The sequence below is a fragment of the Pholis gunnellus genome, assembly GCF_910591455.1.
Source record: "Pholis gunnellus genome assembly, chromosome: 11".
In the NCBI taxonomy this organism is placed as follows: Eukaryota; Metazoa; Chordata; class Actinopteri; order Perciformes; family Pholidae; genus Pholis; species Pholis gunnellus.
In genome coordinates this window covers 25,101,396-25,127,423 of record NC_136538.1, presented here as the reverse complement: position 1 = coordinate 25,127,423, position 26,028 = coordinate 25,101,396, and the positions used below count along the sequence as shown (strand labels likewise).

General features: G+C 48.0%; 2 protein-coding genes across 2 annotated transcripts; both read left to right on the top strand.

Annotated features, from left to right (window-relative positions):
• Positions 1–1,710: 1,710 nt before the first annotated feature.
• Positions 1,711–12,923, top strand: ncoa4 (nuclear receptor coactivator 4). Its single transcript, XM_079169539.1, is given in 13 exon segments — positions 1,711–2,004; positions 6,261–6,378; positions 6,778–6,918; positions 7,013–7,104; positions 7,273–7,381; positions 8,714–8,764; positions 8,913–9,035; positions 9,158–9,394; positions 9,396–9,614; positions 9,616–9,879; positions 10,443–10,685; positions 10,764–10,856; positions 11,901–12,923. Coding segments are annotated over 13 exon segments (1,734 nt in total). The 5' UTR covers positions 1,711–1,966; the 3' UTR covers positions 11,907–12,923.
• Positions 12,924–18,780: 5,857 nt separating this feature from the next.
• Positions 18,781–24,609, top strand: LOC306703426 (uncharacterized protein). The gene is made up of 3 exons (XM_079169403.1): positions 18,781–18,866; positions 19,866–20,831; positions 22,669–24,609. Exons 2-3 carry the CDS (start codon positions 20,251–20,253, stop codon positions 23,552–23,554), a joined length of 1,467 nt encoding a protein of 488 aa, XP_079025529.1. The 5' UTR covers positions 18,781–18,866; positions 19,866–20,250; the 3' UTR covers positions 23,555–24,609.
• The last annotated feature ends 1,419 nt before the right edge of the window (positions 24,610–26,028 follow it).

Sequence of the window (26,028 nt, the reverse complement as noted above, 5' to 3'; positions counted from 1 at the left end):
TGTTCTCGTGGTTCCTCGCTCATGGCTCCTCGGAGGGTACATGCCAAGTCTCTTAATTGTCATTAATTGTCATTACCCTCAGTGTTCATCATGTGATTGGACGCTGCAGCTGATGACTGAGTTTAACAGCAGAGTGAAGATCAGATTAAACTCTAGTTTATATTTGATCTCTTTTCTGATTCACCGTCTGGTTTAATAACTTCATGATGAAAGGATGAAAGTCAGAGATCTTTACATCATTGATCATCAGTTCATTCAGTGACGTGAGGCTGATCATTCAGAGTTATGAGTTACTGTTATGAGTCCAGTGATCATGTGAACTGTAATGGTAAACACATGTATGAAGTATAATGTGTTTACAGTGGAGAGCACACGTCTGCTCTTTAGTGAACTGTCTGAAACAGAAATATCTGCTTCCTGTTTATCAACTTCAGTTTGTGAGAAAACTGAAACAAAGGTTCAGTTCTCCAGCTGGCATCACCTCACAGACTTCTGCTTTGTGTCTCATGTGTTACTTCCTGTTGTGTGCATGAATACCATGAGCTGTGATCTCTGGAAGAAGCTCTCTGCACATCCTCTGAGACACTGACTGTGTCCGCTCTCCTGCTGCCAACAAAACCACAAACAGCTGATTCTTTATAGACTGTTTATTGAATAGACTGCAAACTTCTCAACTCTTCTCCCGACTAACGCAGAAATCTTCCACAACAGAACAGACACACACTCCTCTAAAGCCTCCAGCTGTTAAAGCCGACTGACAGCTGATCCAAATGTGATCAGCTGATCAGCTGTGATCAGCTGATCCTCGTCATCAGAAACAGACGTCCTTCACGTGACGCAACTGAGGAAAGGACGTCTCATGTCTCTTAAAACATGTTTCCTCGTCTCCTCTCTCCTCGCATGGTTTCCTTGCATCTCTCCATGCATCCCTGGTGGGAGGGACTAAGACACAAGGAAAGGAGCCAAGTGAGGGAAACGAGGATGCAATGAAGAGACTTGGGATGTGCCCACAAAGTACTCTAACTGGTAATTAAACGATGAAAGACATTTGAACTGCTCTATTGAAGAGTGGTGGAGGAAGTACTCCAATCATGTACGAATACCACACAAATACTGTTGCAAAGTATGTGTTGGGAGTTTTACTTAATTAAAAGTACCAAAATGTCTCATTCTACAGAATAGTATAAATGATATTATTGGTGCATGAACGTGTTCGTCACGTTAACGGTGCAGCTCATCGTCATGACGTCAGGTCACATGATCGTGTGTACAATAGGGGGCTTCAGGCTCCTCCTGGAGTCTTAGTGCTGCAGGTCTCTGCACACTGACGCAGGTCTGTAGCTCCTCTCTGTGACCCTGGTCTCCTTTGTCAGTGTGGTTCTGGTCTGGTTGTACAGGATAGTGGGCTCACAAACCCTCAGACGAAGCAGGACTGGACCTGAGTTTCTGCCTGCAGGTCTGGAGAAGATGAACCAGACCACGATCACAGAGTCCCAGAGCTGCACAGGGGGACTGAGCGCTAGGGGGCCCAGTGTGTTTTGGTCCCTGATGGGACGCTCAGTGTATTTACTCAGCTCTTTGTTATAGAGTCTGCGTCACTAACAGGTCTGAGGTTTACAGTGAAGACGGGTTCTAAGTGAGGCTGAGACCTTAGTCCTGGATGTGCTCACCAGACCAGGTTCCAGTGTGTATATGATCTAAATAAATAAACTGTTCCATATTGTCTGAATCTTTTTCAATAAAACTAAAGAAACAGTCCCTCGCGTCACCAGCAGGGGGCGTTCCCGCGGGATACTGTTGGCTCTCTCTTAAGTTCTCGCGAGACTCCTCCGCTCCCCTCTGTGTTATGTTTTAGTTTCCCTGACGTGTTCGTGACTTCGGGCCGCAGCTGGTGGGAAACACCGGTTTACCGTCTACCGGAGCTCTTCTTGTCCTCCACGAGTCTCCTGAACATCACGGAGTCTTCATGACGTCGAAGGGGAGAGTCCAGAGCAGAAGCTCCCGGTGAGTTAGACCGAGGACCGGGTCCGATCTCATCCAAAGTGTCGGCTAGCTAGCGTTAGCTCGAGTAGCTAACGCTAGCCTGAGTAGCTAACTTTAGCTACTCGAGCTAAAAACACGCTATGACCTCCAGTTGGAACCGTGAGATAATAGAAACACGTTAATTACACTAAAGTGTTTTAATGCTTTACGAAGCTCAGACTCGTCACAATAGTCATGAAGATTTATATTCGTGTTCACCGGTTGGTTCACGTGTTGAGAACCAGCCTCCCTCCAGAATAACCTCGTGAACCGTTCATGTGTACGGTCTCACGCGCTTCACGTCATTAGTGTCCTCTCTGCCGTAACTCGTATTGTCTTTGTGACCGGAAGTTATCTCTCAGGTGTGTGACTGTAAAGACGAGCCGCTGATAGGAACTCTGCCCGTCAGGCAGAAGTAAACATCCAGTTATCAGCTGTGTACAGCGGCCTCTGTCACGTGGGAGTTAATGAATGACGTGTGTGTAACACAGCTGTTTGTGTGAGATAATAGAGCCCCCCCCCCCCCCCCACGTGTGTGTACGTGCGGGCCGACAGACTGCGATGGCGGACACTGTGACGTGTTTCCTCTCTGAGCTCCACAATAACCGTCTCAGACTGGAGCTCTGAGCCGAGGACGAGGCGTGTTTTACGGATCTTTTCTTTGTGTCACTGAGTCACAAACATGAGGTACGAGCCTTGCACCGCTTTATCACCTTGTTGCTGTCGCTCAGCGGGCTAATATCTAACGGTGAAGTACTTCTTAGGACACGTTAAGATACTAATATTCAACGATGGAGGAAGTACTTTGGTACAATAATGTACAAATACTTGTTAAGCAGGAAGTGATGGTGTAGTAAACGTATTAATACACGTGTTTGTGTGTTTTTTATTAGTTGCGTGATATTGTGTGTAAATATATATATATATATATATATATATATATATATATATATATATATATATATATATATATATATATATATACTCTACTGCAGTACAAGTACTTGAGACGTATACTTGGCTCCACTACTTTGATTGAGATCAAAGAGATTTTGGAAACATGTGATTATTGGTGATGTCAGAGGTCACTCTGTGTAGAAGAAGTATTTGTGGTATTAGTTAGAATACTCGGTAGACGAGGATACTTCTAGTACTCATTAAAGTAAACTAGTGTATCTGTGTACTATGGCTGAACAAACACGATCCAGCATGTCGCTGGACTCTGGTGGGTCGAAGTGGTTCAACAGTTGAACTTCCTCACTGAACTCAGTCTGAGGTCAGAGCTTCACTATCAGCTGTAAACAGTCAGCTGATAGCAGCGTCACACCCTGAGGCCACGCCCACTTTCACCCCCACCAACAGAGGGCATCAACATGAGGCCTGTCTGTCTATATTTATTTATTTATATATTAGTGCTGGGAAACGATCACAATGTTTAATGTTGATTAATCTCATTGTTATGTTAAAGTTCATAATGAATCTAAAGTAGTGTGTTGGTCTCTTGTGTGTTAAAGTGCTGCTCTATGAACTAAAGGTCAACAACATTTGGTGTGAACACGTTAAACTCGTCCGGTTGTTGTTAACAGCAGGATTCTCTTCACTCTCTGTGCTCAGTGTGTGACGTCATGTGAAACCTTCACTGCTGTGAACATGAACAACACGAACAACACGTTTCATCACAATGTGTGTGTTGTGTGTTCTCCTCTTCATCACTATGATGCTGTAACTCAGAGGTGATGAAGGTCACCCAGCGATGTCCAGTAGTCTCCAGTGAGAGCAGCAGCTGGTGCTCGTTGTGACGCGTCGCTGTTGTCGTCTCTCCTTTAACACAACTCGTGTGTTCTTCTGGTGACGGTGCGTCTTGAGGCTCATACGTGACGTCATGAGGACGTTCCTCAGACCGACATCTTCACAACACTAACCTGCAGCGTGTCTCCACTGCTCTGTAGCATCTGTTAGCTTGTCTCTGTAGCATGTGTTAGCTTGTCTCTGTAGCATCTGTTAGCTTGTCTCTGTAGCATGTGTTAGCTTGTCTTCTCTAAACTTCCTCCACCTCTTGTTTGGGTCCTTTGCTGCATCAACGGTGTGTTTTGCATTTTTTTTTTAACTGCGTTAATGTGCGATAAAATAATTGTCGCCGTTAATTAATTAATGCGTTAAGTTGCCCAGCCCTAGACATAATATATATAAAAAACTATCAAATTTATTACATTTATTTTGGAGCAGCTCCAATAGCAACACAATTTCTGAGTCTCGGGGTGCTGTACCGAGTCTCGGGGTGCTGTACCGAGTCTCGGGGTGCTGTACTGAGTAAACCTTTATCTAGATAAGTTACCCTGTGACCTCGGACATGTCCCAACAATGTGAAACCATGTACTTGTGTGTTTACGTTTCCTCTCCTTTACTTTTAGCTACGTTGTGCATATTTTCACAAAGAGAAGCCTAAACTCCTTACTCCTCATTCTTTACTCCTTACTCCTCATTCTTTACTCCTTACTCCTCATTCTTTACTCCTTACTCTTTACTCCTTACTCCTCATTCTTTACTCCTCATTCTTTACTCCTCATTCTTTACTCCTTACTCTTTACTCCTTACTCCTCATTCTTTACTCCTTAGTCCTCATTCTTTACTCCTCATTCTTTACTCCTTACTCCTCATTCTTTACTCCTTACTCTCTACAGGAGTGTGTCACATGTGTGTCAGTGAGGGCTGTTGTCCAGCTGTGTCTTAAAATAGTTGGTGGTGAGACTGGTTTAATGCAGGTGACCCACCAGCTCTCTGACCAATCACAGAGCACAATGCAGGTGTGGCTGTCAGCTGAGTGTCACAGTCTGAGCAGAACAATGGAAACACCTGAACAAATAGCATCACCATAAATCCTCCTCCTGTCAGGACTCACCCGTGTGGTCAGGACTCACCCGTGTGGTCAGGACTCACCCGTGTGGTCAGGACTCACCCGTGTGGTCAGGACTCACCCGTGTGGTCAGGACTCACCGTACCTCTTCGGTCTGTTTTTAACTCAACAGATAAAGAACAACAATACCTTTGAAGACTACTTTATATTAACATGAAAACATCTCCTTCAAACTACTGGATTTATTCAAGTTTATCACCAAAACTACGTTTTACAGACGACATGTGAACACATCATGACGTGGCTCACTGAGTAGAGGGTCGTCCGGTAACCACGAGGTCGGCGGTTTGATCCTTGGCTGCCACGTGTCCCTGAGCAAGACACTGAACTAGTGCTGGGCGGTGTGACCACACGCGTGTCACGGTATGTTTTTAAGATTCTGGCGGTTTCACGGTGTTTGTGTTGATCGTGGTTTACTCTGTCAGGAGCTCACAGAGTATCAACATGTTCCTGTCATCGTGTATGAAGGCTGTGATTACTACAGGCTGTGCTCGTGTGTTCCTATAATGTTGGGATGGCAGTTTGGCTGAAGTATTGTCGCCCCGGTCAGACGTACCTTGAATCTGGTGTTGTAATGGTTGCTCTGAGTCTAGACTGTCTGTAGTGGGACCAGGTCCCTGCAGAGCTGGATCCTTACTGCGTTCGTAACGTCGCTCCACCGCTTGCTGTTCTTGTCTTATGCTGCCTCGAGCTAAAGCCTCTTCAAGTGACGTGTGAGCCTTCGGCTTCACGGCTTCACTCACGCTAACGTTACCGTTACTATCGCTGCATCCCCGGTGTGTCTTTGTTCCTCCTGCATCGCTCCGTTCTGTTCGTTAATGTAGCGTTACTGTAGCGACGGAGCCTCTCAGCTGTTAGCACACTGTTGTGCTAGCGGGCTAGCTAGCGAGCTGTATCCAGCATGCCGTTCGGTGTAATTTTATAAATGTACAAATATTAGTGTTACAAATAGTTTATGTGTCACAGACTGTTGTGTGGTGGTGTGTTGCCCTGTTAAAGACAACTAGCTCCGCCCGTAGCGGCTGCGCTGCTAACAACACATCCTGCTGCCTGCTGAAGAGTGTGACTACCTGACTGCTCCCTACGTGCACAGCGATGGGTCAAATCCTTCCGGGATGAATATAGTAAAAAGTAATTAAGAAAGTAACGTTATAATGTACCTTCAGCCAGTACTAATGTTCACTGAGCAGAGCCTGAAGGCATCATGATGTCAGTGAACCACAAACAGCAGCTGAAGGTCTAACATCCAGTGTGTTTTATTTTGAAGGTCTAACTTCAGTCCACATCCAGTCTGTTTTATTTTGACGTTGTGTTTCCTGTCCAGCATGGCGGAGGCGGCATTGGGTGGACTGAATCAGTGCCGACTGGCTCAGGATCAGCTGGAGGACGCCATCAACGGCGTCATGAAGGCCGAGAGACAGCTGAGAGAAAACACCAGAGAGGTTAGAGAGACCTGTCAATCACTGTGTAGCCCCGCCCCTAAAGCTGCTTTATGTCTGTGTGACTCTAAATGAACATCGAGAGAGAGAGAGAGAGAGAGAGAGAGAGAGAGAGAGAGAGAGAGAGAGAGAGAGAGAGAGAGAGAGAGAGAGACTCTATAAAAGAGTTGAGTTCATTTAACAGTCTGAGAACCGTTTCATCTGCTGGACTCTGCTGTAGCCTAGTGGACTCTGCTGGACTCTTCTCCAGGTAAATCCTCCATGTTGAGGCTCACTGTGATGATTCGTTGATAGATTAGTGGAGGACCAGAACAAAGTCCTGGAAGGATTTAATCATGTTAACCTCCCCCCTGTGTCTCCCCCTGTGTCTCCCCCTGTGTCTCCCCCGTCTCCTGGGAGCAGGTGCGCTGTGATCTCCAGAGCAGTGTGAGTCGGCAGCAGGAGGCTCTTCGCTGTCGGGAGGTTTGGCTGCTGGGACAGATCGAGCTGCTGGAACAAGTCAAGACTGAGACTCTGCAGCAGCAGCTGCACCGTCTGCACTGGGTAACCACTGCTTGCTGGTCTCTGCCGGTCTCTGCCGGTCTCTGCCGGTCTCTGCTGCTGGTAGTCTGGTGTTTACTGGGTGTTTGTTTTCCAGCTCAGAGGACAGTTTGATGTGATCGTCCATCAGCTGCAGAACTCCAACAGCAGCAACGACCTGAACAACCAGCTGACCGGCTGCCTGGAGAAGTGAGTCCACGTCCTCGTAGACCTGCAGACCAGGTTCAGACGTCCGCTCACAGCCGGAACGTGGACTTTGTGTTTGACGTGTTCCTCCGCTTCATGTTACTCATTGATCTGTATACACGTGTGTTCATGTACTTGATGAAGATGATGATGAAGATGAACTGTGTGCAGGTTGTCCTCTCTGAGTCTGACACCTGAGGAAACGCCCGAGATGAGTTTCCATGCCGACGCTCGCTCTCTGAGAGAGGCCATCACCTCGTTCGGCCGCATCACGGCTCAGGTAGGTCACTCACCCTCTCACCCTCTCACTCACTCCTCACTCACTCACCCTCTCACTCACTCCTCACTCACTCACCCTCTCACTCACTCCTCACTCACTCACCCTCTCACTCACTCACTCATCGCTCTACATCGGGGTGTTGAACTGGAGAACCTCCTCATCTTGTTATGAGTCCTGTGAATCCAGCAGCAGCTCTTTGCAGGTCTACATTCATATAGCTGCATGTAGAACATGTTTACATTCATATAGCTGCATGTAGAACATGTTTACATTCATATAGCTGCATGTAGAACATGTTTACATTCATATAGCTGCATGTAGAACATGTTTAGATGCAGAGCCCGTTATTACGATGTGTGAGGAGTAGTTACAGGTCTACAGTGGTGCTGGGCGGTATAACAGCTGCATCACTCTTCAGCAGGCAGCAGGATGTGTTGTTAGCAGCGTAGCCGCTACGGGCGGAGCTAGTTGTCTAGTGATGGTTATAACTCTACAACAATTAATAACCCACAACTAACGCTCTTTAACAGGGCAACACACCACCACACAACAGTCTGTGACACATAAACTATTTGTAACACTAATATTTGTACATTTATAAAATTACACCGAACGGCATGCTGGGTACAGCTCGCTAGCTAGCCCGCTAGCACAACAGTGTGCTAACAGCTGAGAGGCTCCGTCGCTACAGTAACGCTACATTAACGAACAGAACGGAGCGATGCAGGAGGAACAAAGACACACCGGGGATGCAGCGATAGTAACGGTAACGTTAGCGTGAGTGAAGCCGTGAAGCCGAAGGCTCACACGTCACTTGAAGAGGCTTTAGCTCGAGGCAGCATAAGACAAGAACAGCAAGCGGTGGAGCGACGTTACGAACGCAGTAAGGATCCAGCTCTGCAGGGACCTGGTCCCACTACAGACAGTCTAGACTCAGAGCAACCATTACAACACCAGATTCAAGGTACGTCTGACCGGGGCGACAATACTTCAGCCAAACTGCCATCCCAACATTATAGGAACACACGAGCACAGCCTGTAGTAATCAAAGCCTTCATACACGATGACAGGAACATGTTGATACTCTGTGAGCTCCTGACAGAGTAAACCACGATCAACACAAACACCGCCCAGCACCAGCTAGTCTTATATTTACAACCGGCCCTCTGAGGGAACCGTGACGCTCATGTGGCCCAGAGGGTCTACACCGTCCATTGGTCCTCACAAAGATAGCTGTACAAGTATAGAGGTACACACAGGTGTTGTCTGTGGACGTGATGATGATGATGATGATGATGATGATGAGGTGTTTTCTGTACTTCCTGGTTACAGCTGGTGGAGGGTGTGTCCTCTCAGAACTGTCCAATAGCTGCCAAGAAACAGGTAACGTATGACATCAATGAAGCATTATGACGTTACATCATCAGTATGATAATATTATAATAATATTGTAATGATTTAATATTGAAACATCATGAGACATGTTTTTAAGAAGCAGAAAGGTGACGTCATCATTTGTGTCTCTGATCAGAAGATGGAGGTCGGATCTCTGAGCGACTGGCTGATGGGAACTCCTCCTTCAAGCAGCGCTCCTATTGGTTACCAGCCCAGCAACAAGCCTCAGGATTGGCTGATGACACCCGAGGACAGAAAGGTGAGAGAGCGACGACCTCCTGTAGTTCTTTAATACTTTATTACTATAAATACATGAACCATGACGTCATCGACAGGAAGTGAACCCAGAGTTCTAACTGACTTCCTGTGTGTTTGTGCCAGACTTCCTGTCCCGTCCTGGTCTCTGAGGACTTCCTGCAGGCCTGGGGTCAGATCAGGGACCTGGAGTTCTGGCTCCTCCAGGACCAGGTCCAGACCCCCGTCAGCAGGGAGCGCACAGTCAGCAGCTGCAGCTCCTCCTTCTCCATCGAGAAGATCGACGAGTCAGAGTTCACCGTCGGTCCTGAGGAGGAGGAGGAGGAGGAGGAGGAGGAGGAGCTGAGTGACTGGCTCATCACCCCCCCCCACCGATACCATGGAGACGATGTCAGACGCAGAGCGATGGCGTCGGGTGTTGAAGCCTTTCGATGACGTCTGGTCCTCCAGTGATTGGCTGGCAGGGTCCAGACGCCCCCCCGCCGCTGACTGCTCCTCCTGCTGCCAGACCACCGAGGCCCTGGAGATAGAGAACCTGGGTCGGCTCAAGTGCCTGAAGGCCCCGCCTACTTCCACCGCCGCTCCCCCCCCCCGCGGCCCTGGAGGCGTGGCTTCAGCAGGCGGTGCCGGTGCAGCAGACCTGCAGAGCCAACGAGGTCTGCACCTCATTCTCCGACTGCGTCTGTGAGGAGAACTGTGGGAGAGGAGCTCTGAACCTCTGGCTGCTCCACCAGGACGGGAGGGACAAGAACGGGGTCCCTGTAGGAGCCCCGCCCACGTCTAACAGAGCCACGCCCATCGTCAAGGACGCCCCGCCCCCTCTGCACCGCAGAGAGCAGGAGCAGAAGGTGATTTATTCTTTCATCCTTTTAATCAATGATTTCATCGATGATCCATCAGGTCTTTAACGTGACGGGATGCCGATCGGGTCTGTAACGTGACGGGATGCCGATCGGGTCTGTAACGTGACGGGATGCCGATCGGGTCCGTAAAGTGAAGGGATGCCGATCGGGTCTTTAACGTGACGGGATGCCGATCGGGTCTGTAACGTGACGGGATGCCGATCGGGTCCGTAAAGTGAAGGGATGCCGATCGGGTCTTTAACGTGATGGGATGCCGATCGGGTCTGTAACGTGACGGGATGCCGATCGGGTCTGTAACGTGACGGGATGCCGATCGGGTCCGTAACGTGACGGGATGCCGATCGGGTCTCTAACGTGACGGGATGCCGATCGGGTCTCTAACGTGATGGGATGCCGATCGGGTCTTTAACGTGACGGGATGCCGATCGGGTCTTTAACGTGACGGGATGCCGATCGGGTCTTTAACGTGACGGGATGCCGATCGGGTCTTTAACGTGACGGGATGCTGATCGGGTCTTTAACGTGACGGGTTTCTGGTGTTTCTTCAGGTTCAGGCCATCCTGGAGGCCTGGCTCCACCCCACCAACACCTCGTCCCTCTCTGGCTGGGCTCCTGAGGAGGAGAAGGCCAGCAGGGAGGACCACAGAGACCAGACCTCGTCTCCTTTCCTTTGCCCTCTGGATCCAGGTCTCTGGGTGCTTCCAGGACAGACTCCGGGGTCAGGAGGTCAGACCCTCCCAGCAGCAGAGGAGGAGGACAAATGGCTGCTGAGGAAGAGGAGTCAGGCTCAGGTAACAGGACCTCTGAGACCAGTACAGATCAGTACGGACGTGTCCTGACAGCATTGTGTGATGTGTTAAATGTTTCAGGAGCTCCTGGCGCTGCCGTTCGTCTGTGACCTGTTCACCTGTATGAAAGTGGGCGGAGACAAAGAGAAGTGGCTGCTCAGAGCTCCTGAACAGGTGAGTTCACTTCTTTTAATGTCAGTCGGGTAGTGAGGTAGTACTGTTCCTTTTAAGACCAGTCTGTTAGCGGCGTACTGTTCCTCTAATGCCGTGTTCACACCAAACGCAGCGCGAATAGATTACATACAAAGTCTATGCACAGACGCGATGAGACTGGAGTGGCGCGAATTTGCGTCAAACGCCGAATCGCCCCAACGCGCGAGTTGAAATTTTTCAACTTCGGCGAAAAAAATGGCGTGACGCTGTGGCGCGATAGCCTATCAGCGTTGAGATGTTTCGCCTGTCATCACTGACGTCCTGCCCTTGTTGAATCAGGGTGTGTGTGTGTGTGTGTGTGTGTGTGTGTGTGTGTCCCACCCATATGGTACAAACAATGAAGAGACGCTGCCGTATTTACGTCTAGATGACGTTATCGTGAGTGTTGATGGAGCTGCTACAATGTTAGCATAGCCTAGCACCGATCGCTCCGAGCTCCATTGAGAAAACAAGTACAAATCGGCATCATTACGTAGTTATTTCGGAGTCCCGTATTGTTTATTGCCGTTAAATCACAGCCAATCAGTGTATTGTGTGTTCATACAGCTGTAGTAAACAGACGTGTGGCTCTAGACACAGTGAGCTCGATGAAATCCACGGAGCTCCTCCGGACTATGTTATGAACCAGACATGACGGCGTTTAGTTCCCGTGATATCTGGACTTCCACAACACGTACTGAGCAGAAATAGAGGAGATTTTTTTTTACACGGTTGATGGCGGACAGTTGAACGGCTTTCAGGGCGATAAGCCACGCCCCCTCTCCGGCGCGTCCAGCGCGATTCACACGAATGAACACAAATAGTCCCGGAGAGACCGGCGGCGAGTCTGGCGGTGCGAATGACGCGGCATAAGACCAGTCTGTTAGCGGCGTGCTGTTCCTTTAAGACCAGTCTGTTAGCGGCGTGCTGTTCCTTTAAGACCAGTCTGTTAGCGGCGTGCTGTTCCTTTAAGACCAGTCTGTTAGCAGCGTGCTGTTCCTTTAAGACCAGTCTGTTTTCTTCCAGATGTGACGATGACCACGATGATGATGATGATGCTTCTTCTTCTTCTTCTTCTTCTTTAACGCTGATCAGCGAACACGAACTACAACAGTCAAATCATCAACACCTTCTTTCCTGTGACATCACTGAGCTCTCCTCCAATCAGGATCAAGAACTCACTGATCAAGACGATTCAGTGAGGCTCCAGAGCTTTCAGCTGCGTCTCACTGTCTTCATCAGAAAACATATTTGAATGTTTATGGTCTTTGATTAGTTTATGAAACGTGCTCATCAGAGAATATTAGTCCATTAATCGATTATCAAAGAGTTCCCGATCGATTGATTAATAGTTATTGATCACATGTTGATTATGGTCCTGACAGGAGGAGAGGGGGCGGGGCCTGGAGGGGCGGGGTTAACCTTTGTCATGAAGTAGCCTTTATTTTAACAAACCTTGTTTTTATGATTTCCTTAATTTAGTGGAATGTTGCTTTTCTTCTTCTCTTGTTTCCTGTGAAGCTCCTGAGCTCAGAGATCTACTTCCTGTCCGGTCTGCACATGCTCAGTAGTGTTTCACTCGTGGAAGAAATCTGAATAACTCAAATCAATCGTTTATACGATAGATTTATTATTTTAAAACTCATTTAAAGGAAATGTGTAAAGGAAACTCGCAGCTGTTTGATCTTTCAAATTAAAAGCTCCTGGACTTTTTAACATGCATTTCGTACCCTGAGTTGAGTCTTGCAGGCAGACATCGCCCGTCTCTTATCTGAAGGATTTGATTGGTGGAGCTCGTCGTCTGTCGTAACAACAACTGGAAGACTCAGTTCTGGGCATAAAGCAGTTCCTAATATCTACAGAATCAAGTTACCTTGTTACCCAGAATGCCTCTGGGGTACGCATGCTGCAGTCTGTCAGATCACATGACTGCAGTTAGCAGTGATTGGTGCTTTTTATTGAAGCTGAGGGGGCGGGGTTAATATATATAGCTGGGATGTCATCAATACTCTCTGTGATTCTTTACAGTAATAAAACATGCTGACATCATCACTGCGTCTGTGACATCACTAACTTTACCTGAAGGATTTTATTCTGAAGGTTTCCAGAGCAGCTGCAGGTGAATCTCACCTGTAAATCAGATCTTATACGAACCATCAAAGGAAATATAAAGAAGTACTCGGATCCTTTCCTCTATTACTGAAGTAATACTTAGTACCTCAAGTACTAAAGTAATACCACAAGTACTGAAGTAAGTCTAGTCTGAAGTCTTTTTATTGGTTTTTGTGATAAAGGACGGTGCACATTAATAAAAACATTTCTGTAAATGTGCCAGTTAGCCAAAAAGCTGTTTTTCATCTGTAGTCCCAAGAGGCAGAATATTGACGCTTTACAATGCGCACAAACAATGTGAGAATATTAATATAAGTAGTATCCTCATAACAAGACATGCGACACACAAAGCAAATAAAATAAGGGATAACTGTTAAATAGAAACTTGGACTAAAGAGAATATTATGCTGCAATTGTTAGACACTAAAAAACATCCACGTCACAACACTTAACAGCAAGCAGAGTATGTGAAGCACATAAATCAGTCAGACAGCTAAACAACAGACAGACAGACAGAGGTGCAGTTCCATTCTAGTGCTGACAGAGCTGGGTACTAACTGACCACTTCTTGAATTGAGCTTTAAATGAACTGTATGTCTGTGGTTCTCTAGTGGTCTCTGGGATGGATTCCATGTGTGTCTTAGCTGCCTCTGTTGACATGTAGTTTCGTGTGGACCTGAAATTTGATAGATTAAATTTGACCCGGTTACAGACCTTTGTCACCTGAGATTTGAATGATAATTTGGAATCAAAAAGTCCTCAGAGATACTTGTAGTCAGGTTCAACCGGAGCCTCTCCCCAGATACAAAGACATCCGGCTCTACACCACCAGAGCTTTTGGTAAAAAACATACTGTTTTCATCTGCATACATGTGGATGTTGGTGTCAGGGCATGCTGATGGCAGATCATTGCTAGATAAAGAGAACAGCAGTGGGCCCAGGACAGATCCTTGTGGGACGCCTGTGGACAAGTGGAGGGCAGTAGATTGATAGTTGTGTGTTTGGACAAACTGTGATCTATTTAGCAAATACGATTCAATCCATTTCAGTGTACCTGAGGAGACATTGTAGCTGGGCAACCTGGACAAAAGAATACGATGATTAACAGTCAAATGCCTTCTTGAGATCAAGAAATACAACAACAACACCTCAGGACAATAATTGGCTCTGAAGACGAATTGCATTGGGTGAAGGGCAAAAGAACTGGTATTCAAACGGCAGATCATTTGCTCAGCTACCAACTTCTCTGCAACTTTTGATGTTGTTGGCAGGATACTGATGGGTCTGTAATTACAGGTAGAAAGGAGAAAGTCTAGTCTGGAGTCTAGTCTGGAGTCTAGTCTGGAGTCCAGTCTGGAGTCTAGTCTGGAGTCTAGTGTGGAGTCTAGTCTGGAGTCCAGTCTGGAGTCCAGTCTGGAGTCTAGTCTGGAGTCCAGTCTGGAGTCCAGTCTGGAGTCCAGTCTGGAGTCTAGTCTGGAGTCTAGTCTGGAGTCCAGTCTGGAGTCTAGTCTGGAGTCCAGTCTGGAGTCTAGTCTGGAGTCCAGTCTGGAGTCCAGTCTGGAGTTCAAACTGAATGTTTGTGATCACACCATGAACTGAAAGCTCTTATAAAGCTAGTAAGGGACCCTTGAGTCGGGAACACCAGACAACACTGTGACTAAACTACAACATGTGAATTCTGTCATATTAAATCATAGTGTTGAGTTACTTTGACCAGAAGCCTTTGTGGACCGTGAATATTTATGATTGGATCCTTAGTTGTGTTCAGAGGAGATGAAAGAAGAAAGAGAAACTAAAAAACAGAGATTCTTTAATGGAGTTCAACCTGCTCTTCAGAAAACGTTTATTCTTCACAGAAACAGCGCGGAGAGGAACCAGCTGATGATAAACGGGTTAAAAACACACAGAACCGTAAAAACAGCAGCTGTGTTCGGTAGAATCCGTCAGATGGACGTACTGAAGCCTCACGGCACTTCACGACACCTCAAGACGTTTGGCGGCACACGTTTTGCGGGTTTTCAGCCCGCCAGCCAATCAGGTTCGATGCACCGAGCAGGCTGCGCAGCAGCTCGACCAATCATCGTCTGGAGAGGCTCCGGACGGTCCGCCGCGTGCCGCCTCTGAGCCGCGACGTCCCATCCACTCTGCTGGGCGACCTGCCGCTCTCTGCCGCTCCGTGCCGCTCCAGCAGGACGTCGCAGCAGCGGTAGCTAGCCGACAGGCCGCCGCTGCTCTCCGGCTGAGATGCGACTGAAGCTCCGGAGACTCGTTCTCATCCAGAACCGGACCGAAGCGGACTGATCCGGGTTTAGTAAGGTACCGAGACCAGTGTGATTTAACCGGTAAAATAACGGGCGCGAGGTGTGTGTGTGTGTGTGTGTGTGTGTGTGTGTGTGTGTGTGTGTGTGTGTGTGTGTGTGTGTGTGTGTGTGTGTGTGTGTGTGTGTGTGTGTGTGTGTGTGTGTGTGTGTGTGTGGAGTCACAGCAGATGTTCACATGAAGGAGGAGAAGGAGACTCGGTGACAGGAAGCCATGAAGAGCAGGAGGTGGTGATGATGAGGCCTCCTTCATCCTCTTCTCCTTTTCCTCATCACCTCCTCTTCCTCTCCATCTCTTTATTTTACTGTATTATTTGTATTATTATTTATATTTTGTAATACTTCTGATCTGCGGCCGTCTGTCTTGGACACTCGGTGAAGAGGAGCAGAGCTGATCCTGCTGGTGAGGTGGATCAGATGGGGACTGTTGACCCGGACGGGGGACATCGCCGTGCGGTGGAAAGAACACTTTGAGGAACTCCTAAACCCGACCAACATGTCCTCTGCAGAGGAGGCAGCGCCTGAAGACCTGGGGGGGCTCACCATATCCCTGGCAGAGGTCGCTGAGGTCAAAAAGCTCCTTGGTGGCACGGCGCCGGGGGAGGATGAGATCCGAGGAGCTGGACACTGCTGGGCTGTCTTGGATGACACGCCTCTTCAGTGTCGCATGGGGGTCGGGATCAGTGCCCGTGGTCTGGCAGACCGGGGTGGTGGTTCCCATCTTCAAAAAGGGGGACCGGAGAGTGTGTATCACACTACTCAGCCTCCCGGGGAAGGCCTATGTCAGGGTGCTGGAGAGGCTCCGACCGTTTGTCAAACCTCGGATTCTAGAGGAGCAGTGGACCAGCTCGTTACCCTCGCAAGACCACTGGAGGCCCAACCAGTCTACATGTGCTTTGTGGACTTGAAGGCTTTCGACCGGGTCCTAGGGGTGGGAATCACGAGAGATCCCGCGATACGATATTATCACGATATTATCACGATATTATCACGATACTGCGATATGCTGAGTATTGCGATAACATACATTGCGATTTATTACCTTTTTTCATCTTTAAATGACGTCCCGAAAGGAAAACTGTGTCAACATATTTTATCTGATAAGATAAAGTTTTCAGTCTGTTCGTCTCACTTCAATCACTGTTATTGCATCAAAATGTGATTATCAAGCAGACTGACTGACCAACACTGACATCAATATTGAATGCACCTGACAAACTTAACTGAATGCAGACGTGTCTGTAACGTCTATAAGTACGATATAAGAGTGATATAACTGGTATAACTTGTGATGCGTGTCGGCTGATTTAACCCCGCTGTGAGGTCAGATTGAGCGAAACACTTCACATGCAGCCAGGCACCTGCACCACACGGTGCACACGATGAAGAGACGCTGCCGTATTTACGTCTAGATGACGTTATTGTGAGTGTTGGTGGAGCTGCTACAATGTTAGCATAGCCTAGCACCGATCGATCCGAGCTCCATTGAGAAAACAAGTACAAATCGGCATCATTACGTAGTTATTTGAGTCCCTTATTGTTGATTTATTGCCGTTAAATCACAGCCAATCAGTGTATTGTGTGTTCATACAGCTGTAGTAAACAGACGTGTGGCTCTAGACACAGTGAGCTCGATGAAATCCACGGAGCTCCTCCGGACTATGTTATGAACCAGACATGACGGCGTTTAGTTCCCCGTGATATCTGGACTTCCACAACACGTACTGAGCAGAAATAGAGGAGATTTTTTTTACACGGTTGATGGCGGACAGTTGAACGGCTTTCAGGGCGATAAGCCACGCCCCCTCTCCGGCGCGTCCAGCGCGATTCACACGAATGAACACAAATAGTCCCGGAGAGACCGGCGGTGCGAATGACGCGATTAACACGATTCGCGCCGCGTTGATCTCTGTAGAGTTTGGGCACGGCTGTGTCGGTGAAAAAACGCTGCGACGGCCTTTCTTGTTAAATAAATATCCAAATAAGTCCAGACGGGTCCCTCGGGGGTTCTTGTGGGGGTGCTGCGGGAGTATGGGGTGCGGACCCGTTACAACGGGCGATCCGGTCTCTGTACGACCGCAGTAGGAGCTGTGTCCGCATCCTCAGCAGTAAGTCAGACACGTTCCCGGTGGGTGTTGCCTCCGCCAGGGCTGCCCTTTGTCACCGGTCCTGTTCGTGACTTTCATGGACAGGATATTTAGGCTCAGCCGGGGGTGGAGAACGTCAGGTTCGGGGGTCTCGGGATCACCTCTCTGCTGTTTGCAGATGATGTGGTCCTGTTGGCCTCCTCGGATCGTGACCTCCAGCATTCACTGGGGCGGTTTGCAGCCGAGTGTGAAGCGGCGGGGATGAGAGTTAGCACCTCCAAATCCGAGGCCATGGTGCTCTGCCGGAAACCGGTGGATTGCTCCCTCCAGGTGGGGACGGAGTGCCGACCTCAAGTGAAGGAGTTCAAGTATCTCGGGGTCTTGTTCACGAGTGAGGGTACGATGGAGCGGGAGGTCGACAGGCTGCAGCAGTAGAGCAGGCGCTGCACCGGACCGTCCTGGTGAAGAGAGAGCTGAGCCGGTCGGTCTACGTTCCGACCCTCACCTGTGGTCAGGAACTCTGGGTCGTGACCGACAGGACAAGGTCGCGGCTACAAGCGGCCGAAATGAGTTTCCTCCGTAGGGTGGCCGGGCTCAGCCTCAGAGAGAGGGGGAGGAGCTCAGCCTCAGAGAGAGGGGGAGGAGCTCAGCCTCAGAGAGAGGGGGAGGAGCTCAGCCTCAGAGAGAGGGGGAGGAGCTCAGCCTCAGAGAGAGGGGGAGGAGCTCAGCCTCAGAGAGAGGGGGAGGAGCTCGGACATCAGGAGGGAACTTGGAGTCGAGCCGCTACTCCTTCACGTCGAAAGGAGTCAGCTGAGGTGGTTCAGCATCTAATCAGGATGCCTCCTGGACGCCTCCCACTGGAGGTTTTCCGGGCACGTCCAACTGGGAGGAGACCCCGGGGAAGACCCAGAACACGCTGGAGGGATTATATCTCCCAGCTGGTCTGGGAACGCCTCGGGATCCCCCAGTATGAGCTGCAACATGTTGCAGAGGGAAGTCTGGGTCAGCCTGCTGGGCTGCTGCCACCAAGACCCGACCCCGGATAAGAGGAGGAGGAGGACGGATGGATATTTATATTTTACTGTATTATTTATATTATTTAACTATTTATATTTTACTGTATTATTTATATTATTAAACTATTCTTTTTATTTTTATTTCACTATTATTTATATTATTAAACTATTTTTATTTATATTTTACTATATTATTTATATTAAACTATTCTTTTTATTTTACTGTATTATTTATATTATTAAATTATTTTTATTCATATTTTATTATTTATTCGTTCTTCATTCTGTTATTTTCACTGTAGTTTTATTTTGAAGGACAATCCACCGTACTTCCGTTTCTTCGCAGCCATTTAATCCTTTTCCCACAATGCTTTGTGTCCGCTGCTTCCTGTTTATTGTGACCGTCTCCACCGGTTAAAACATTACCGTTTATGTCTCCGTGTCTCCGTCTAAAGCTCGGTGAGTAACCGAATCACGACTCGTTTGACCGCGGAATCTGGTTACCGTCGTTTATTCCGCCGCTCGCCTTTTATTTTGACAGTTTACGTTCGGGGAGGAGAAGATCCCTCCGCTTCCTCATCACGGCCCCGACACTCCGCTCACAGACGGCTCTATTTAACTCCTCCTCGCTTTACGACCAACGTGAAACACGTTTTTAAACGTTTTACTGTATTAAACGTAACTAACGGATGTTGTGATGAGTTCGGCTTTCAGATAAACTGAATCAGATGTAAGTTAAGAAGAAATGTCCTCGTTGATAAAATGGATGCGCCAGTAACCGCCCTCCGCGCGACAGTCTGTGGTCGTAATCCGGAGAGAAGAGAGAACCTGTCTCCATGTTTAAATAATAACATGTTGATCATATGTGATTAAATAATAACATGTTGATCATGAGTGTGATTAAATAATAACGGATTCATTAGAGTCGGTCTGGACTAGAGAGAGAGCGGTCCAGTACAGAGTGAAGCGCTCTCTCTCTTTAAACCACTGATTCATGAACGTAGTCCGGTTCAGCTCAACGTAATGAATGAAAACGATCAGGTTCAATATTCATTATATTAATATATTATATAAATATTAATATTATTAAAGTGTTAGGAGGTCAGAGGTCACCTGTGTTTATTCATGACATCATCGGGTCAAACTGACCTCAGATCTGCTCTTTGTTTACTATCACGTGATTATTGTTTGTTCATTTAAATTATACTGATAATAATATATATGTAATAATAATAATATTTTAATTTTATATAGCGCTTTTCTAAGTACCCAAAGACGCTTTACATGTGACAAACAAAACAATGTATATGTCATGAAGATTTATTATTTTATATTCATATTAAATAAATTCTACATTACATGTTATATTATGATAATAATAATGACGTGTGTATTCTGTCACATCTAACTTCTTCTCCCCTTCTTCCTCCTCCCCCCCCCCCCCCCCCCCCCCACAAGGCTGTAGCCCCTCCCCCCTTACAGGGCTGTAGCTCCTCCCCACTTCCAGAGCTGTAGCCCCTCCCCCCACTTCCAGAGCTGTAGCCCCTCCCATACAGAGCTGTAGCTCCTCCCCACTTCCAGAGCTGTAGCCCCTCCCCCACTTCCAGAGCTGTAGCCCCTCCCATACAGAGCTGTAGCTCCTCCCCACTTCCAGAGCTGTAGCCCCTCCCCCCACTTCCAGAGCTGTAGCCCCTCCCATACAGAGCTGTAGCCCCTCCCTCCCCTACGGAGCTGTAGCTCCTCCTCCCCTACAGAGCTGTAGCTCCTCCCTCCCCTACAGAGCTGTAGCTCCTCCCTCCCTTACAGAGCTGTAGCTCCTCCCCTCCCCTGGTTTAGGTCTAGGATGGAGGACCCGGTCTCAGAGTCTGATGCTCTGGGAGCAGACTTCATCACGGTGGAGTTGGACACTCAGCCCATCGAGTACGTGGTGAAGTGGGCCGAGGTCGGCTCTAAATTCACCATCTCCTGCGTGAAGAAGGACTCGGACGACCCGGCGGACCTGACGGAGCAGCTGAAGGTGGAGACGGAGGAGTCCTTCTTCGCTCCCTACGAGGAGGTGTTCCCCTGTGAGGTGACGGAGCAGAGCGTGGAGATCAAGACCGACTCTGACGACGAGGAGGACGAGGAGGAGGAGGAGGAGGAGGACACCGAGGAGGAGGAGGCACCGGTGGAGGCGAGCGTTAGCCGGACAGACGGAGAGGTGGACTCGGACCTGGCCGACTTTGAGCCGGACGAGCGTCAGTACCGCTGCAGCTACTGTGGGAAGAGCTACAGCCACGCCTCCAGTCTGTACCGGCACCAGCAGACGCACAGCGGCAAGACCACCGGGGGCCCGATGCCGCCTGCCAAGAGGGCCCTGGAGCCCCCCCACCAGGAGGCCCGCTACACCTGCCCCCACTGTGGGATGAGCTTCAAAGGCAGCAGGTAACGGTCCTCATTTATTCTCTTTGTGTCCTTCATTGCTTCCGTTTCTCTTCGTGTCCTTCATTGATTCTGTTTCTCTTTATGTCCTTCATTGCTTCCGTTTCTCTTCGTGTCCTTCATTGATTCTGTTTCTCTTTATGTCCTTCATTGCTTCCGTTTCTCTTTGTGTCCTTCATTGCTTCCGTTTCTCTTCGTGTCCTTCATTGATTCCGTTTCTCTTCTTGTCCTTCATTGCTTCCGTTTCTCTTCGTGTCCTTCATTGCTTCCGTTTCTCTTTGTGTCCTTCATTGCTTCCGTTTCTCTTTGTGTCCTTCATTGCTTCCGTTTCTCTTCGTGTCCTTCATTGATTCCGTTTCTCTTCTTGTCCTTCATTGCTTCCGTTTCTCTTCGTGTCCTTCATTGCTTCCGTTTCTCTTCGTGTCCTTCATTGCTTCCGTTTCTCTTCGTGTCCTTCATTGATTCTGTTTCTCTTCATGTCCTTCATTGATTCTGTTTTTCTTCGTGTCCTTCATTGCTTCCGTTTCTCTTCGTGTCCTTCATTGCTTCTGTTTCTCTTAGTGTCCTTCATTGATTATGTGTCTCTTCGTTGATTACATGTCTCTTCATTAATTCTGTTTCTCTTCGTGTCCTTCATTGATTCTGTTTCTCTTCGTGTCCTTCATTGATTCTGTTTCTCTTAGTGTCCTTCATTGATTCTGTTTCTCTTCGTGTCCTTCATTGATTCTGTTTCTCTTCGTGTCCTTCATTGATTCTGTTTCTCTTCGTGTCCTTCATTGATTCTGTTTCTCTTCGTGTCCTTCATTGATTCTGTTTCTCTTCATGTCCTTCATTGATTCTGTTTCTCTTCGTGTCCTTCATTGATTCTGTTTCTCTTTATGTCCTTCATTGATTCTGTTTCTCTTAGTGTCCTTCATTGCTTCCGTTTCTCTTCGTGTCCTTCATTGATTATGTGTCTCTTCGTTGATTACATGTCTCTTCATTAATTCTGTTTCTCTTCGTGTCCTTCATTGATTCTGTTTCTCTTCATGTCCTTCATTGATTCTGTTTCTCTTTATGTCCTTCATTGCTTCCGTTTCTCTTCGTTTCCTTCATTGATTCCGTTTCTCTTTGTGTCCTTTATTGATTCCGTTTCTCTTCGTGTCCTTCATTGATTATGTGTCTCTTCGTTGATTACATGTCTCTTCATTAATTCTGTTTCTCTTCGTGTCCTTCATTGATTCTGTTTCTCTTTATGTCCTTCATTGCTTCCGTTTCTCTTCATGTCCTTCATTGATTCTGTTTCTCTTTATGTCCTTCATTGCTTCCGTTTCTCTTCGTTTCCTTCATTGATTCCGTTTCTCTTTGTGTCCTTTATTGATTCCGTTTCTCTTAGTGTCCTTCATTGCTTCCGTTTCTCTTCGTGTCCTTCATTGCTTCCGTTTCTCTTCTTGTCCTTCATTGCTTCCATTTCTCTTCTTGTCCTTCATTGCTTCCGTTTCTCTTCGTGTCCTTCATTGCTTCCGTTTCTCTTCGTGTCCTTAATTGCTTCCGTTTCTCTTTGTGTCCTTAATTGCTTCCGTTTCTCTTCGTGTCCTTCATTGCTTCCGTTTCTCTTCGTGTCCTTCATTGCTTCCGTTTCTCTTCGTGTCCTTCATTGCTTCCGTTTCTCTTCGTGTCCTTGATTGCTTCCTTTTCTCTTTGTGTCCTTCATTGATTCTGTTTCTCTTCGTGTCCTTCATTGCTTCTGTTTCTCTTCATGTCCTTCATTGATTCTGTTTCTCTTCGTGTCTCTTCGTTGATTACGTGTCTCTTCGTTGATTACGTGTCTCTTCATTGATTACGTGTCTCTTCATTGCAGGATGTTGGGGAGTCACCTGCGGCTGCACGGTAAGAGGAGGATCCATCCCTGTAACATCTGTGGTAAAGAGTTCAACCACAGCTCCAGTCTGTCGCGTCACCGCCTCATCCACAAGAAGGGGAGGGGCCTCCCCAAAGACGTCAAAGATGTGGCCCTCAGTCCCAACATGGCCGCCCTGCGTCACTCGCTGAAGGCCGGCAGTAAGAACAAGAAGCCCAAGAGGCAGCAGAGGCGGCAACAGCAGCAGCACGTGGCGTCGGCGGCCATCTTGGAGAGTCATGGCGGCGATAAGTTCTACGCCTGCCCTCAGTGTGACATGAGCTTCAGGACGTCCACGCAGCTCTCCAAGCACCAGGTGACCCACGTCAAGGAGCTGCTGGACAACTACACACCGGGCAAGGAGAACCTGGGAGAGACCTCGTCAGACCTCAAGATCCGCCTCAAGCTCTGCTCCCGGGACAAGCCCAACTTCTACACCCTCTGCAAGAAGAACCGGCGCCGCCGGGCGGGTCGGGCCGGCAAACGAGCCTCCACCATCTCTGAAGAGGAGGTGGGAGGAGGAGGAGGAGCCGGTCGACATGGGTGCAGCCAGTGTGGGAAGAGGTTTAGCCACGCCTCCAGTCTGGCTCGGCACCAGCAGACCCACCGTGCCAGCGGTGGGAAGCTGCAGCAGCACCACCAGAAGCAGATCCACGTCAAGACCGGACTCCCCACCAAGACCAAGACCTACACCTGCGCGGCCTGCAACAAGACCTTCATGCACTCGTCCAGCTTCTCCCGACACAAGAAGGCCCACCTGGAGGAGGAGCAACGAGCCGCCGCCGCCAAGCGCCGGAAGAGGGTCGTCCTAGACGAGTCCGCTCCGCTGGAGTCTGACTCCGAGTGACGGTTCGTTTTTTTTCGACCTGTTCTGGGTTGGTTCTGAATCAGCACTGACTGGTTCTGGACTGGTTTGGGGCCAGTTCTGGAAAAGTTCTAATTTAAAAGTTTCTGGACCAGTTCTCCACCAGTTCTGGACCAGTTGGAGACAGATTCTGGGCTGCCAGGTTTTGTGTACTGGACCTGGTTCTTCTCTGGTGTAGATATCAGCAGGACATCTCCATATATGGTCGTACCAGACCGTTAGCTCTTAAGGATGGGATTAGATTTAAAGTGTTACCCAAGCCCCGCCCATCGCCCCGCCCCTCCACCTGTCTGTCAGGTTGCACACGGACACTTTCATTCTGCCGCCTTTACACTCCATTTCCCATCAGTCACCTGGGCAGAGAGCTGGGAACTACTGTTGGCTAATTTCCCATCAGCCCCGTTACCCGAATGAAGTAGACATTCAATGTCAGAGTGGCGGCCATCTTTATAGCTGACTCATTCAACACAGCACGCAGTGCATTCTGGGAAACTGGTTCTCCAAAGAACTTTGTGCAGGTTCAGGTCTGATCTGGTTCAGGTCTTGATCTGGTTGAGGTCTGATCTGGTTGAGGTCTGATCTGGTTCAGGTTTATTTTCTTTCCTCCCAGACTGGTTGTGATTGGCTGAAGTTCTTTGCCGGTGCAGCGCTGTGATTGGTCGATCCAGCGTTTCCTCCACATTAACGTTTGCATGAAGCTAGTCGGCCATGTTTGTAGTTTTTCGGCAGTTTTGTGGAGGTCGAAGGGTGAACTGCACTTCTTATTTATGAATTTGGAACAATGTTGTAATATATAAATATTTAAATGTGACTGACAAGTAAAAAAGACAAAAGCTGCCCTCGTTACCGTAGCAACACCACCGCCACCTTCGTTGTTCTTCGTCTTCATCGGGCAGACAGGAAGTCCAGCTTTTCAAAGTTAAAGCCTCCTTAAAGAGACAAAAGAATCCAGAATAAAACAGACGTATGTGAAGTTATTTAAAGACTCTTAATGGGCGTCTTGGACCAATCAGGGACCAGGTCTTCTTCCTCCCTGACCCCCCCCCCCCCCCCCCCCCCCCCCGCCGTCTGACGGCAGAGGACACTTTGAGTTTGTGAAAACAACCTTTTACTGTGTGAATTGGATTTAATTTAATGGTGAAACTATTTATAAGTGTGTCGCACTACGAGCCTCCTCTTCCTCCTCCTCCTCCTCCTCCTCCTCCTCCTCCTCCTCCTCCTCTTCCTCTTTGTTTGGTTTCCAGCGGAGCTTCACCTGCAGATAGAAGGCTGTTCGTCATCGTGTTTAACAATAGAATAAAAACCCCAGTTGACATGTTTTGTCTTGCGTTTTGTAATAAACCTTAAAAAAGAAGTTTCCTCTGTTTGTCTTCACTGATCCTACGGAAGCCCAGAGAGCTCATCACACTTTAAATCACACTTTAAATCACATTTGATGGAAAACAATTCTTTCTGCTGCGAAACAATCAATCAACAAAAGGATCTTAGTACCTCAGAAAAAGTTTCAAATTGATGAGATACTTTATTTATATAGTTATTATATAACTAGTTTGAAGACGCTGGCTTGTTATTGGAGAAACTAACTGGTTGTTATTTACTGTAGTACAGTACGGCTCACTGGAGACCTCAACCTTCCTCTTCAGTTCATTTGAGGACGTTCAGTCACAGCTCAGCTGGTAAACCAGTGACCTGCTGATCAGAGGACTCGTCTGTTCTGGTCTTGTTAGACCTTCGTGCTGCGTTCTAGACCGTCACATCCTGCTGCAGGGACTAGAACCTTCTATCGGCATCGAGGGAACCGCACTGAACTGGTTTAAGTTCTGTTCATCAGATCGATCTCAGCTCGTAAACGATGAAGACCGTCAGTCACAGAGCTCCTCAAGGTTCAGTCTTATTCACCTTATCTCTGCTTCCTTTATAATATCATCAGAGAACACGATAAACTTTCATTGTTATGCAGATGATCCTCAATTATATCATTGGATGAAACCAACCAGCTCACTCAAGCACGACTCATAAAAACCTGCTGAGCTGCAGCTTCCTGATGTTAAACTCAGACTAAACTGAAGTTATTCTACTCGGCCCAGAACTCCTCCGACATCAGTGATCTGATCTAGTTCCTCCAGACGGCCTCGCTCTGCATCCAGCAGCCCCGTAAAGAACCGGAGTTATCTTTGAACTCTCAGATCAAACAAACTTCAACTCCGCCTCTTTTCACCTACGTAACATTAAACAATCATCCTGTCTCACTTCTAGACTAGATTACTGTGATTCCTTATTATTAGGCTCATCTAATAAATCTCTTAAATCTCTCCAGTTGATCCAGAACGCTGCAGCTCGTGAACCAACAAGAACTAAGAAAAGAGATCATGTTACTGCTGGATCAGCTTCTCTGCACCGGCTCCCTGTAACATCTACAATATCATTTAAAATCCTTCTGCTCACCTACAAAGCCT